This window comes from Sesamum indicum, linkage group LG10 (assembly GCF_026168435.1).
Source record: "Sesamum indicum cultivar Baizhima isolate 11 linkage group LG10, ASM2616843v1, whole genome shotgun sequence".
NCBI classification, from domain to species: domain Eukaryota; kingdom Viridiplantae; phylum Streptophyta; class Magnoliopsida; order Lamiales; family Pedaliaceae; genus Sesamum; species Sesamum indicum.
Genome location: NC_142666.1, coordinates 17,365,921 through 17,381,002, shown reverse-complemented (window position 1 = coordinate 17,381,002; position 15,082 = coordinate 17,365,921). Strand labels below are relative to the sequence as shown.

Here is a 15,082-nt window from a genome sequence, read left to right as displayed (position 1 = left end):
TTTTATACTAACATATATTAGTAATATAGTATTAAACAAATATAATATATATATGTATATAATTACAATACTTTGGTTCAGTCCGGTTCGTCCGGTTTAACCGTTTTATGCACACCCCTATTAGAATATATATAATTTTATAGAGATATTTATAATTTTTTAAATAATATGAAAATATTTGTAATTAGACAAATTTTAAAGAAGTCCCTTGTAATTTACCCAAAGAAAAAAATATTATTTTAGACTTTTAACTTTGTCTAAATTTATTCTTGGTCCTCTGTCTTATACAGTTATCATATATTTATCAATTTTAAGAGATATAATCCGAGTTAGAGTCTTTTTGCCAATTTTTGGCTCGAAAATTTCCAATTTGATCATAAATAGATAATGTATCGTGCACGTAACCAATATTCCGGCCAGCTTATCTACGTATTTTGCCGATAATTTTCAACTAGGCTGAATTTGAAGAGAAAATAGATATAGTTTTGATATGGCACGCATTTGTTGTCGATGAAGTTTGAATTCAAATCAATTAAAATTATACCTGCTTATTTTGCCATGTGAACTAAAAAAATATATATAGATTTTCATGTCAAATCATGTGTAACAATATGTATATCTGAAAGTATTTTAATATAACACAACCATTTACAGTGTTTTATTGTTACTTCAAATATAATATATTAATATAAATATTTATCTTAATAATAGAATATCAACACAAAACATATAACTATATAATTATAAATTTTAAGTGAGTGGACCGCGAGCTGCTACGTAGTTCGACTTTTTACTAACATATCATCCACATTAATATTCGTGTTTTTACAGGTTTAGTAGCACCTTCCGGCTTACAAGAGAGCTTCAATAAGGTTCAAATCCCTTTTGTAGCATATCTCTGAAAGTTTGTCCAGTTAGCATAATGTGACTGTGCCACATTATCAATTTTGATCCATATCAAAAAAAAAAATCTAATTTAAACATGGTATTTGGCAAGAATGTGGCTTAGATATTTCTACCTAAATCAAACATCCCACACTTTTTTTTAAGATAGATGTAAGAAAATCTATAACATTTCCATAACTCATAAGGGATTTCCTTACATCTTGGTGTGATATAGTTAAGAATTAATGTAGTTTATTGAGAGAATTGTTTCCCATAAATACTTAAAATCTAGAATTTATGTCCATCTACTTCTTATTACTATTCTTACAATCACTAACTTCATTTAATTGAAATAAATAAAGAGTTGTGGTTAGATGAATAATGTCAAATTCTGAAGAAAAACTCTTCAAACAATGCTCCATGTTTGCCGCTCTATTTATGCATCAAAACTCGAAAGAAAGTTTGAAGACTCAAGTAAATGAGTAAAAGGCATTTTTTATTATTGTCCAATTTTTGAAGTATGGTTCTTACATCCATCTTGAACGGGCCTTTTCATGTATTACCTTTCCCTATAAACTGATCGTTCTTAGTTCAAATTTTTTAAACGTGAAAATCCTAAATCTACTTTTGACCAACAATGAATCTGACATTAAGTTCTTTCGGATATCTAAAACATGCAACATATCAATCTTGATGGAGATCATCCACAATACCATCTTACCTATGTCAATATTGGATCGAGAAGAGTTTTTCGAGAATAGCTTCATTTTATTGTTTGGGATGTAAATGGATAAACATCTTTTTGTTGAAACAGATACGACAAATGGCTATAGTACATATCCATCATTCTATTACGTCACTTACCAAATTGGCTCAAATTGAATCACAACAATGAGATCGAGATCAAATCCCACATATATCCTCTTGTTCTTTAAGTAGTTCTTTAAACCCTTTTGTGGAAAAGTATTTCTTGATGCCATCTCTTTTATATTAGCACACGAGACTTTTTCAACTCCTTTCTTTAGGTACGTAGCAATATATAGGGTTACCGGCACTTGGAGTGAATGTCATTTCAACTATGTACTTGTAATCTTGTAACGGGTATGGGGTAGTTGTATAATTAAATCAAATTTCAAAAATATTTGATGTCATTTACCCTTAAGATTTCATCGTAGCATTGGTTTCGAGAAATCAAATCCGTCTCCTCTTTGATGTGGATAATTTTAATATGAGAAATCACATTTTTGGTCCCATATGTTAGGGCATTTTTCATCCATTTATTACGATTTTCTGACATTACATCCCATAAGTTGAAATTTTCTCAATTTTAGTCCTCACACGCATTTCTCATCCAATAATTAACAAAAAACATACGAAAATGCAACCAGCCCCATCAATTATTGGATGTAAAATACACGTGGGGACTAAAATTGAGAAAAAATTCAATTTATAGAATATACTACTCCAACTTTTCTACCCAACATTCGAAACAACAGATCCACAAATACGAGCATGTGTGAGTGTGTGCGTGCATTACTCAATCATCATATATATATATATATATGCTTACAATTATGGCATTGAATTTTGGAGTTGGAAGCCAATGTGCGCAGAAAATAGGCAACATATATATTTTGATCACTAACAATCCGCTTGTCAATTTTAAGCTATACTCATTATGCCAATATTAGTGTGTGAAGATTAGGGACAACATTATGGTGCACACTATTATGAGTACAAAACAACACTTTATATCAGAAATTGCACACGCGCATGGTACTTTTTTTAAGCTTTCAACTTTCACTTTGTAAAAGCAAAATCATGCACAAAGCTTATTTTTTTTCAAAATCAAAAAAGAAAATCATCAAATATGCAAAATCAACTAATTTAATTAATCCTCTTCTCTTTGACCTACCAAAATAAGGAAAAATCACAAGCCAATAGGAATAAAGATTGCAAACTGTGTCTTGTATATATAGGGTGCGGTAGTTTTAGTCCAGTAAAAAGTTGATTTGGTAATTTAATTCATCAATTTATCAATTTTTGGTGGTTTCGAATTTTTTTCATCGGAATTTTCAAAGTCTCCATTCACATGACGGGCACGTGGGAAAATCCTACAAAAAATTCTTGATTCACGAACAAAATTGTTGAATCAATTTTTCACGGGACTAAAATTGCCAAACCCTGTACATACAAGATGGACATTACAATTAAAAAGACCTCATTTTTCGTCCTGTATATATGGAGATGTACCGTTCTGATTCTGTAAAAAGTTGAATTTTGCAATTCAGTCCACCAATTTATTATTATTATTTTAATTGAGAATTTTTCAGTCGAAATTTCAAAATCCCCAATCGTATATCTTCATAAGTGTACGTGGAAGAGTCCAACAAGTTTTTAAATTCCCAACAAAAAGAAGTCATCGATCCAAAAAACTGATAACTTAGTGAACTGCATTACTAAATTAAATTCGCATAGGATCAAAATCACCAAACATCCATTTACACAAGATGAAAATTGCAATTAACACCCCCCCCCCAAAAAAAAAAAAAAGCAAAATCTCTATATGCATCAATGAATAGTATATAGGTCTTTAATTATTATAACTTTTTATCTATTTAGTTATTTATTTTATTTTTACCAATTTCACCTTGATAATGAGTGCAAAGGCATAAGGAAAAGAAAACAATCAATAGTGGGTTAGAGGCATGAGTATTTGATCTATGATTCTATGTTATAAGTGAACTTAAAGACATCTATCTTTTCCACTTCACTATAGCCCTACCAAAAATTCCATACCTTAAAAGATAAAAAAAAAAAAAAAAAAACAATTGTTCAAATTTGATTCTAGACTGCAGTGAGTTCATTTGATTAATTATATGATAATAGTACAATTATAATTAAAAACTGGGATTCCTGAAAATTATAAGTAGTGGATTATTTAATTTATTCAAATTATTATGACAATATATAGCACAACATACTCATTATTGTTCCTTTAAAAAATCAAGATAATGAATAAAATATGTTAAATTAATTTGCTAATACCAATATTTTAAATATTATGAGTTAAAATAATATTGAATATGCTTTCCAAATTTTACCATAAGTAATTAGAAATGTTAAATTTCTATGGAAATATTATATAAATTGAAAAGGGTGGATTTATGTAATTATTTTTATCAAAAATATTGTTCTGCCTTCGGCATAACTAACAATTGTAGTTATTTTTAAGACGATTTTATTTATTTTTTTTATTTTGAAAGAGGATCAAAATTGATTTTTCAATTATTTCTTGGGACGCGAACCTGTGATTTATAGAAATAAAATAGCACCATTGAATCACATGATATAGTGGAAAAGAAAATTGTTTTTATACTTAAGCCATATCTCAACAAAAGTTTATGTAATTATCAAACCTCAATATGAATTTCAACTCAAATGAAAATTGAATGTTTATTGATTTTTACACCAATGTATTCCTTGTGTGACACTTAAGTGGCTACATATATTCCAATAGTTAAACCACAACAAACATCATTTGTAGTAAGTATAATTTCTCAAATTTTTGAGGGTCTAATTTATTATTAGGCCAAACCTCATTTTTAGATTGTTTTTTGGTGTTTAGTAGAGATAAAGAAAGAAAAATAAAAATAAATAAGCATGTGTCAGAAATGGAGTGTATGTTTGGTTGTTTTTGGAGATAACTTAAGATAGGATAAAATAAGTGTTATGTGTTTGATTTTGTATCTTGGGCGACAAAATTCACTATTTATTATCAAATCATATCTCTTATATATATATATAGATTTGTAATTGTATATATATATATATATATTCTTGGTATGTGGCTTGAATTATATGTATATTATTGTATATATATTTGGATGAATTATGTTTAGGAAATAAAATTCATTGTTCATGATCAAATCATGTCTCTTTTATATATATTTATAATTGTATACATATATTTTCAAATCCAATTTCAAAAAATTCAAACCTACAAAAACACAGCGTTAAAGATGAAAAAAATCCAACCTAACTTGCTGTATGTTTCCGCCATCTCGAAGGACCAAACATGAAACCAAACATAGTGGTAATTATCTTTTGTAATTATTGACACCTTTTAATACGTCAACCAATTATATGACGATATGATAAATGAAAAATCTATTTCCAACCAATGATATTTTAGTTTAGTAGTTATGATTGAGATTTTTAAATAAATGCGACTCTCACTATATGTGGGTATTTTTTTTATTTTATATGAATTTATTATAATTTATTCCATTATTCTTAGTTACATTAGGCTGCATTTGAATGAAATAATTTGAATTTCAATGGGGATGTAAGGCAAGATTTCAAATGACTTTGTATTAAATGAGTTTGAGATCCATTACAATGCCACAAAATACACTATAAAATAAAAGTTCAAGAATTTGAAATCTTGTGGCATGAATTTAGCCAAATAAATTTGATGAATCTGTTATTGTGAATTTAAAATTCTTAAATTCAAATTCATCAATCGAAACACAACATTAATAATGGATTAGTGATATATTCAAAGGAATCAACGCATTGTTCCATTTATTGAAATATTATATAATCATATACTTACCAATCTAAAAAAAAAAAGAAAATATCATCTACTTCCATAATTACCTTGAATTTAGTCGACTGAGTTTGAGTTGGAATCTCACAACCTTACCCCACCAAAAATCCCAGCCCACTATCTTAACTGTGAAGCAAAACTCAATCATGGGGCATCAGTCATCATGCATGTTCAAGTTCTACATATATATAAAAGAAGATGCAGCAAAAATTCTCTACAATAATACCCTCCACCTCTCAGAAATCTTGCTAACCCTAGTTCAAGAAAGTACTGCCATGACGGATCAATAACCAGAAAAGGGCTAGCTGAAAACAAACAATCAGGCTGCTTGTTTAGGATAATACTGATCTTGATCCTGGCGGCGCCGGCGCACAGCAGGTGCACCTCCCTAGTGTGCTCATGCTATGTGGCATCAAGAAACTCTGATAGCAGAGAAGAAGAGATCAGTAGAAGGGTTAGAAGCATTAACGACGATCGTCGGAAGAGGGTTACTGGTTCAGGAAATAGAGATGGAGGAATGCTGTTCATGGAAAGTCATGAATCAAGAGGTGTTGATAGGAGTAGTAAGAGCAGAAAGCAGGTTGAATCCGCAGCTCATCACCATGCTCCTCTCAAGAGTAATCTCAAGAAAACTGCGTCGACGAAAGAGATGAATGGTAAGTTGAGTTCAGGGATGAGGAAAGTTAGCTGGTCTGATGCACATGGGAAAGACATTGCTCATGTTCAAGAATTTGAACCAAGGTATATATATATATATGCTTAAATTCTAATGTATGTCGAAGATCGGAAAAGGGTCGAATAATAGTATATATATTGAGAGTGATAATGTGAAGAAGGGGTCTGATCTTGAGCTCTTCTTGTCTTGATTCTAGTTGTAAATATGGAGTTGTAATTAACTTGTTGTCATGTGTGTTTACAGTGAAGAAGGGGAGTTAGGAGGTGTAGGGAACTCTTGTAGATGTGCTATTCAATGATGAAGGTACGAAATCTAAGGTTTAAATTTCAGACCCTTTGTTCTTATTACATTCAGTTTCAAACTTTGATGGAGGTGTAAATCATGGGATTTCCATTTGAAAATTCAGATTCTAACATTTGACAAATTGATGTTTTCAGAATGTAAGAATGAGGAGGAAAGTTTCATACTTAGTTTGACAATTACAGTTTGTATCAACCATGAATCACTAAAAACTATTAGCTTTTTAGTAATATCTTCCCAAGATGACCAAATTTCCACAGTTAACAACTTTCTTTTTTATCGATTGTCAAATAAACAAAAGAAGCATTGGATCAAGATTCATTCAACCTACTCTATATATATTCCACATTGATCAAATAGAGGCTAAATGGATTAAAACAAAAAAAGAAAGAAAAAGTGCCCAGTTCGGAACTGGAGTCACCAATTTTGGCGTGAACATTTGAAATATTGTGCCAAATTACACTTTTATTCTTACATGACAGAGTATTTAACACTTTTAGTCATCTATTTTACAAAAATTTTAAAATGATTGTAAAATTGAGAAAATATAAAACATTCAAATCATATATTTCACGAGATTTTCAAAAACGACCATAAAATTGAAAAAACTCGACATATTAATTCCATAAATCCCGTAAAAACAAATGATTAAATACATCAAGTTTTGTTAATTTTAGAACTATCTTAAAAATTCTATAAAGTAAAAGATTAAATATATTGAACACCTGAGGCTAAAAGTGTAATTTTGTCAAATTTTTGGTGTCTGAAGCATTCTTAAACCTGGGGTTGGGAAAAGCCGAAAGAAACTAGCCCTGATAAGAAAATTCCGAAAGCCAAAGTTGTCTTCAACAGTCAGAAAGGAATAAAGCAAACTCAAACTACCTGTTATGCCTTTTTCTTCAACGCGTTAAACGTACAACACTGGTGGTTCAAATTGTAATGGACCACTTAAGAAACAATGACGAGAGAAAAAAAGAATATACAAGATCCCCTCAAATCTGTCAGTAAAGAAGCTAAAACGCCATGGAGAAGCAGTCACGGCAAAGAAATGGCGGACCGTCCAATCCAGACGTGAAACAATTGTCATAATGGTTATAAGAATCACAACTTTGAACTTCTATAAACCCCCCACAATGATATACCAGATTCAGACTATAATACCCCCCACAATGATATTCTTACCACGTAATACCTCAACAATATCTGCTATTTGTCTAAGTAGGAAATCAGAGTATCAACCAAACAACTATATCAGTTTGGTGTTGGTAGTGCTCCTTTATAGAGATTTGTCCCAGGTGACAACGTAGAACAAAAGTTGCATCCTCAATACTACTTCTGACTCTTGACTTTCTTAGCTTTGCTCTTTTCCTGCATTTTCTTTTTCTTTGCTTCAGCAGTAATCCATGAATAGTCGGAAGGAATTGCAAACGGGTCTTGAGTATTATCAGTCCTGCTGCTTGGGCCACCTCTAGATAAACTTGAACGTTGATAAGGAGATTTTATCCACTGGAACCAAGATGAACCTGATGACTGAGATACAGAAGGGCTCTCTTTGGAAACAGGAGTTGGACTCGATGGGGGTGTTGAAAACTCATCTAGTGGCTGCAGCTCTTCGAACTTCGTAAATGTAACCATCACCCTGATAGTGGGAACTACTGGAATGGCAACCTTAAACAAGAAGAGCCACATTATCAACAGTAAAGGACATCACAGACAAATTAAAGATACAGAAGCTCATACAAAGCTCGCCTATCAAGAAATAGGAGATGAAAAAGAAGAGGGTAACTCCTTTGTGGCTCCAGCAGATGACTATCATATGACAACTTTACCCATTAAAAGCTAGCGATCACAAACTGAAAACACGTATTAATCTCCAAAGGTGATGGTTTATACCCCTTTTTCTATTAACTAATATAGTGATACCAGTGAAAGGTCATTCATGCAAGGGGTCTTGCATGCAAGGCAAACTACTTCGTAGAGCTATTTCCTAAAATTTACAAAATTCCAACAAATCATACCAAAATCCTCACCATCCTTTTTCTCATGCAAGCAAAGAATAATAAAAGAAAAATGGTTTTAAATTGTGTCGTACCATAAAAGGGATTCGGGTCACAGATTATTACCCATATCTGATCAGCTCTCGTATTGGCAAAATAAAATCTTCAAAGAATATACTAAAAGTTGTCAAAGCAACACATGCTGAAATTCCCGACTCAACAACAAACAAAATTTCCAGTATTTCAACAAGTACAGTGAGGCAATGTTGCAGTTCAACGGGAATTTGAATTTTACTTAAATGTCAGAAATCATCTGGCCAAGTCACTGCCAAGAGTCTTTAACCAAGACATTTATGTACTCTAAGAGCAAAATCCTTTACAAAAGATAAAAGATGGAAAAGTTCATGACAGAACTCTAATAGTTGCTTCTTCCCGTACCCCTGTAATATCTCACGCTTATCACTTTAACTAGACCCAGCCAAGCATACTGGCGTCTAGATATGTCTTGACATTCTTCTACCTTCTATTACTTACACATGTCACGATCACCAAGAACGAATTTAGTAACTTGAATGGAGAAATTGTAATCCCCAAACTGGTTATGCCATTACTAAGTAGAAGCTGTAATGTCATAGGCTAGAATATTTTGTCCAATCCTGCCTATCATAGTAACAGACAGGAGAGTTTTTCAGACATGCAAGATATCTATGTATGTTGCATCAAGTATAAAGATCTCTATTACTCAATAATGTCTCAACTGAGGCTTTATGTTGCATGGTTATGATGTTCCAAACCGAAAACAAATAATTACACAGTAGTAGAATAATGCCAATACACTCTTCTACACCAATGACATTGCTGATAAATTGCAATGCCCCAATGATGTATATGAACAGAGATTACATGTATAAATGGAAAAGGATATATATGACAAACAGTGGTTAAAATAAATATGAATTGATGAAAGCATGCACATCAATTTAGTAAAGTTTTAGTACAAGAATCAGACCTTCACCGGGAAGGTCCCCTTGGGTAGTTTCGTAGTAAACAACTCTCTCAACCGCCGTATAGCTTTAACTTTGTTTGCTAAGATGTCAAGCAATGGAAGGAGTTCTTCTGTTCGCAATGGAAAATCTGGGGAAAGCCAGAGAATAGGCCTCAAACCTTTCTTATACTCATTTTCCCGGCTTCCATCCTTCCGTCTATTTCCACTTTCACTATTTGTTGATGAAGGAGATTTACCGTCTCTTCCTCTCCGAAGCTCATCACGTTTCACAACCACGTCAACAGAGTGCCTACCTGGTCTATTTTGACTTCGAGGAGAGTCCTCTAGAAGATCATTAACTTTTTCTTCCATACACAAAGAGCTTCTTGGTGGAACAATCTTTTTCTCATTTTCTTGTTTATTTTCCCGTCTCCTCCAGCCACTGAACCATCCTTTCTTTTCCTGCTTGGTTTCTCCATTCATGCAACCATTTATGTCCTCAATGGGAATATCCCTTTGGTCATAACAACTATGACGATGTGCAATAATACAATTACTATTTTCATTGCTCAAATCTGAGGAGTCCATCTTAAGAGCAACCTCAAGTTGCCTTCTCTCTTCCTCCGTCAAGATATCATCAAACTCATTCTCTGTTTCATTTTCATTGGAAGAGTTAAAGAACTCATCATCCGTCATGGCACCTGGCACCCTCCTTGACTTAATGCTGACGACCACATTATGCATATCATACACTTTAGCTTTCCAAGGACCCACCAGTTCTGTTTTCTCCTGTCTCCTCCATGTTGTTTGAGGTAAAAGAACTGCTTGAGTCACGTCAATCCCAGGCCTAAATATATTTGTCTGAGACATTGCAGTCACTTCTTGTTGCACTTCTGCCTCACTTGCTGGAGCACCTGCACCATCCAAAGCATTCATTACCTCCTTATCTTTGTGTGAAATCATGCAAAGTGATCCGGGAGGCACTTGACCATCCTCTGAGCCATCACCAAGGAACAGAATACTCTGGTCAGCACGTTGTATTCTGAAACCATCAAAACCAGCCAAAGTCATATCTGCCCTCAAATTTGCACCCCTCTTCCAGATCTTGTAAGTATCAGATGGGGCGATTCTCGAAATGAAAGGGATGACTGAGCTCTCAAAATGAAATGTAATCTCCATATAAAAATCTCTCATCCTTCTCATCGTCCCAATCAATCGAGGCAACCTTCTACACCATTTTGCCCAAGCTAATGGCTGGTAATGCCTAACTATGATTTTAGCAATGCCTTCTTCCCTATTACATATTGCTTCCTGTAGCGCACTCCAACCGTGTTCATTCTGCAAGCTCCAATCTGCCCCTGCAAGCATAAGCATCTCCGCTGCAGTCTCATCACCAAATTTAACGGCCAAATGAAGTGGAGTGTCTCGGTTAGGGACATCACGTCTGTCAATTGCAGCAGCTATGGCATCAGCCTTAGCTTCTTCCGCAAGTGAGACCGATTCTGTATGAATCTCAGATGGATCACAAAGTCGGGGAAGGCCCGCAAGAATTCTCCTCAGACCAGCATAGTCCTTCAAAATTATGGTCTTGTGGACAGGACTATGTTCATATTTTGATACATCAACAGACGACATACCTCAGTAGTATACAGAGAGCAAACTAAGCTATATTACTAGCAACGCCAATTCAATCATCCAGGTCCCACTAACCAATAGAAAACTTTTATCCAGATCAACAATATATGATGAATAGAACTTCAGGCTAACCAAAAACTCCTGAAATCACTGAATATAACAAACAGAGGCAACCTGTATCATATCAACCACAAATTTAATGAATTCCAGCAAGAAATTCAGAAAAGAAAAATTCAAACATACAGTCAAATACACCCAAATGATACATGAATATGAGAAACTCCATAGTTATAACTTAGACAGGAAACAAAAATGCTGAATCCTGAACTAGCCCAAGCCGAAAGGATTTCAGAAGGGGCAAGAAGTATCACCTTCTCTTTCTCAGACACAAGATTGGTGCACCAAAGGCCCCTCAGCTATTGAACCCTACCACCACCTCTCTTTCTCACTCAGCATATAAATAAAAATGAAATGTAAAAGAATAAAAAGGAACTCGTACATCCAACGCAGATCAGACAAAGAAATGCATGTGGATTGATGCAAAATAGTGGAAGCTAAGAAAGAAAAGGATATACCATTGAAATCTGAGAAAGAGTGGTGTGAATACTGAAAAGGGACAGAAAACAAAGCAAGGAATTATGTTCTGTAAAGACAAAGAAAGGCACAAGAAGATAAACCCCACCGATCAAGCAAAGGGCAAATTTTTGTGTTTCAGATTGAAAAATAAATCCCTCACAGAAACTAGCACTCGACAGTTCAAGATTCCAGTCTTGCAGAGAGTGAGAATTAAAAAGAAGGCTCCTCCATTCAGAGAAATAGAAGGGTGATGCATGCATTACAACTGATCTTGACTTGAAATAATGTGGCACCCTTATTTCTTAATGCTACATCATTTTTTACAATTATTTGTAAGTTCCAATGTTATCCACTAAAAGATTTTCTAAAATTAGTTAACTCTACCCATATGAAATTAGCACCATAATAAAACTGAAAGTAAACACACATATAAAAGCACAATCCAACCTCACCCAAAAACATAATATTGTATCCTAAAGAAACCCCAAATTGCTATATACATTGAAGATCCAAAAATTCCAAAGTAATATAAAATAACATCCAAAATTCTGAACAACTTACACAGTGCATAAAAATGATACAGAACTGTAGTAGTAGCAAGAATCAACAAATATCGTATTAATTTCAAGAAAAACATACACAGATCGCAACATTTGTAGTCTAAACAGCACCGACTTCGCAAGTTCAAAACCCACTGTAGAAAAATCGCCTTACCTCAATTCAAGCAGCTATGCACAGCTTACGAGTGTTTTCAAGTAAAAATAGTTTCACCCAAGTCGCACCAACCTAGACGGTTCAGATCGGCCGCTACAGTAGCCACGAAATCAGGGCTTCGGAAGAGAAATTGGGGAGAAATGAAAACTATGTGAAGTAATTCCGAATATAGCTCTTCGGATTGCAGTTTGTCGTTAAAATCTGAGATTGATCCTGATTTTGTGTGATTTTTTTCTGATTTTACTTGATTTATTTCTGTAGAGAGAGAGAGAGAGCAAAAAATAGAGAGAAAACACAATGCATATGTATGTTCATGTAGACATGCTGCATCCATGTATGTATGTGTCTATACCACATATAGGCAATACATAAGTCATGTATCTGGATGATTTAAATCCAATTTGGTTGTATAATTAATTACATAAATTATTATATTTTTGGGTTCATAATTTAATAATTAATTGTGGTGTTTGAATTCCAAAATTCATTGATGCCATTTTTAAGGCTAATAGATGCACTAAAAGAATATTTTCAACCGACAAAGTAATTATAAGATAATATTAATATTTTAATAAATTAAAAGAAAAATTACGATGAGTTCTAATGAGATCCGGCGTCAACGAGTACTCTTTGTTGTTTGAAAATTTATAAATATCTCTTGATATTTGGTGTCTTTAGGTAGAGCCTGAAGTTGTCAATTTTGCTCTAACCCGTCGGTTTACTATTAAAAAAAATAGATGAGAACCTAAGAAGACTAACAAAATTGAGTTAGTTGTTAGACGATTGTTAAAATCAAGAGGTTATTGATAAACATTTGGAAAAAATTACAAGCAACCCCCTATGATATTGCAAATTAATAAATTACCCCTATAAAAAAATTAGCAAAATACTTCCCTATATTCTTTTAAAATGATGCAATTTACCTTCTTAGATGAGGAGGCTGGGTGAATTGCTCTACTTTAGAAAATGGAGAGAGATAAATCGGTATTTTTTTTATATAAGAGTAATTTGTTCATTTGCAATAATACATGGGATAAATTGCATTAAATTATAATTTTTAAATAATAAGAGAGTATTTATAATTATGTCAAATCTCATAAAAGCTTATTATAATTTACTCTAAATTAAACAATATCTCAATTCAATTAATATGATAAAAGTTAATCTTTTGCTGATTTTTGTCCTTCCCTTCCTAAGCAAACGCAGTCCTAATCGTATCCACACATTTGAATACCGAACGTAGGCCTGTTATGTGATTTTCATAATTAATGGTTCTATCTATGGACTCGGTCGGTTTAGAGATAAGCACAAACACACACACACACACACTTACACGTATTTTTGTTTTCTTAAGGGATAATTAACTCTTTTGTTTGGAAAATTACGTGTAATACTTTTGAAGTTTGCTTTCATCTAACAAATAAATTTTTACATCAGTCAAAATTTACCGAATTTGTTGATATTAATAAAAAATAAAAAATAAATCTATATTAACCTCCAATTGATTTGTTATTGACTTATTGCAAATCAACTGAATCTTTTTATTACCAAATCATCATCATACGTCTTTCACGCGCTAATGCATATGAGGAGATATATCTTCACGATTAATAATCAGTCAATCGAGTGTAAACATCAATTTTCGTTCAATTTTTTTATCAGTATCAGCAAATTCAATGCATTTTAACTAATGACGGATTTATTTATTAGACGGGAACAAACGTTCTGAAGTACTAGCTAGATGTAATTTTCTAAACTACAAGAAATTTATATAAATTATACTAAATTTTAGAAAAGGGGAGTGTGATTATCCCTTTTTCTAATATACATTTAGAAAATCAATTTTTAATAATTTTATGATTATCATATTTGAAAAACCAAAGAGAGGATAGATGAACAAAACTGCAAAGGAGAGGACAAAATCATTTTGATTACAAGTAATCCGTGATGACGTTCTTGCTCACTCTTATCTTATTCTTCGTCATGGAATGTTATTTCTATTTATACATAATAAATAATATTTTTTATATTTTAAAATATATTATAAATCAGAATATAATTTATAAACAACGCATCATATTTTAAAAAAAAATAAAATCAACTTAAAAGCATTATCGACACACCAAAAAAATCGAAGATGCGTGGACGAAGGCGTTTACCATTTTTTAGAAACCTCTACATGAAATTAAACTATACCAAAATTACTTGTTCACAAAAGCTTATACCTATTAAATTCTGACAAGATTACTTGAGATGTTAGTTTTAAAATTCAACCACAATTTGTGATTGTGTAATCAATTATCAAAATTATGAATCCAAATGTCATAATTATTCTTATTGAAAATAATTATTTCAGAATAAGTCATCCTATAATTCATTATTTCATAATCAATTAAGGGACTATTGGGCCATCATTGGAGATGAACAATTAGAGGTGTTGTACAATCACCAACTGATTTAATTGGACTGTTTATTTAAAATCCTATTATATCTTTGATGTGGGGATAGATTATGAAGGTCTCTTTACAACCTTCTTGCTAAATACCTCTAATCTTAAGACAAGCTTTGGATTTTATTTTTTTTTTAATTCAAAGACTTTGGGACCTTGCTCCGGTACCTCAATTATTGTTTATAATAGTTTCTTACACCTTCCCAACAATGTACGATCGACCTTCGGACAAGTTTTGAAATCTTAATATTAA

The 15,082-nt window shown here is 32.6% G+C and overlaps 1 protein-coding gene across 2 annotated transcripts; it reads right to left on the bottom strand.

Moving 5' to 3' along the window:
• Positions 1-7,336: 7,336 nt before the first annotated feature.
• Positions 7,337-12,715, bottom strand: LOC105171856 (uncharacterized). 2 transcript variants are annotated; one of them, XM_011093102.3, is made up of 3 exons: positions 12,381-12,715; positions 9,480-11,264; positions 7,337-8,141 (listed from the first exon to the last, which is right to left on the bottom strand). In XM_011093102.3, the coding sequence occupies exons 2-3, from the start codon at positions 11,088-11,090 to the stop codon at positions 7,803-7,805; spliced, it is 1,950 nt and encodes a 649-aa protein (XP_011091404.2). In that variant the 5' UTR covers positions 11,091-11,264; positions 12,381-12,715; the 3' UTR covers positions 7,337-7,802. The 2 variants fall into 2 exon arrangements, with proteins under 2 accessions (XP_011091404.2, XP_011091405.2); XM_011093103.3 differs by lacking the exon at positions 12,381-12,715 and adding an exon at positions 11,462-12,356.
• Between the last annotated feature and the right edge of the window lie 2,367 nt (positions 12,716-15,082).

Coding starts and splice junctions, on each gene's coding strand:
- LOC105171856 (XM_011093102.3), bottom strand. CDS start 11,090: ATGTCGTCTGTTGATGTATCAAAATATGAACATAGTCCTGTCCACAAG. Junction 8,142..9,479: donor AGGGGACCTTCCCGGTGAAG/GTCTGATTCTTG, acceptor TTCTTGTTTAAG/GTTGCCATTCCAGTAGTTCC.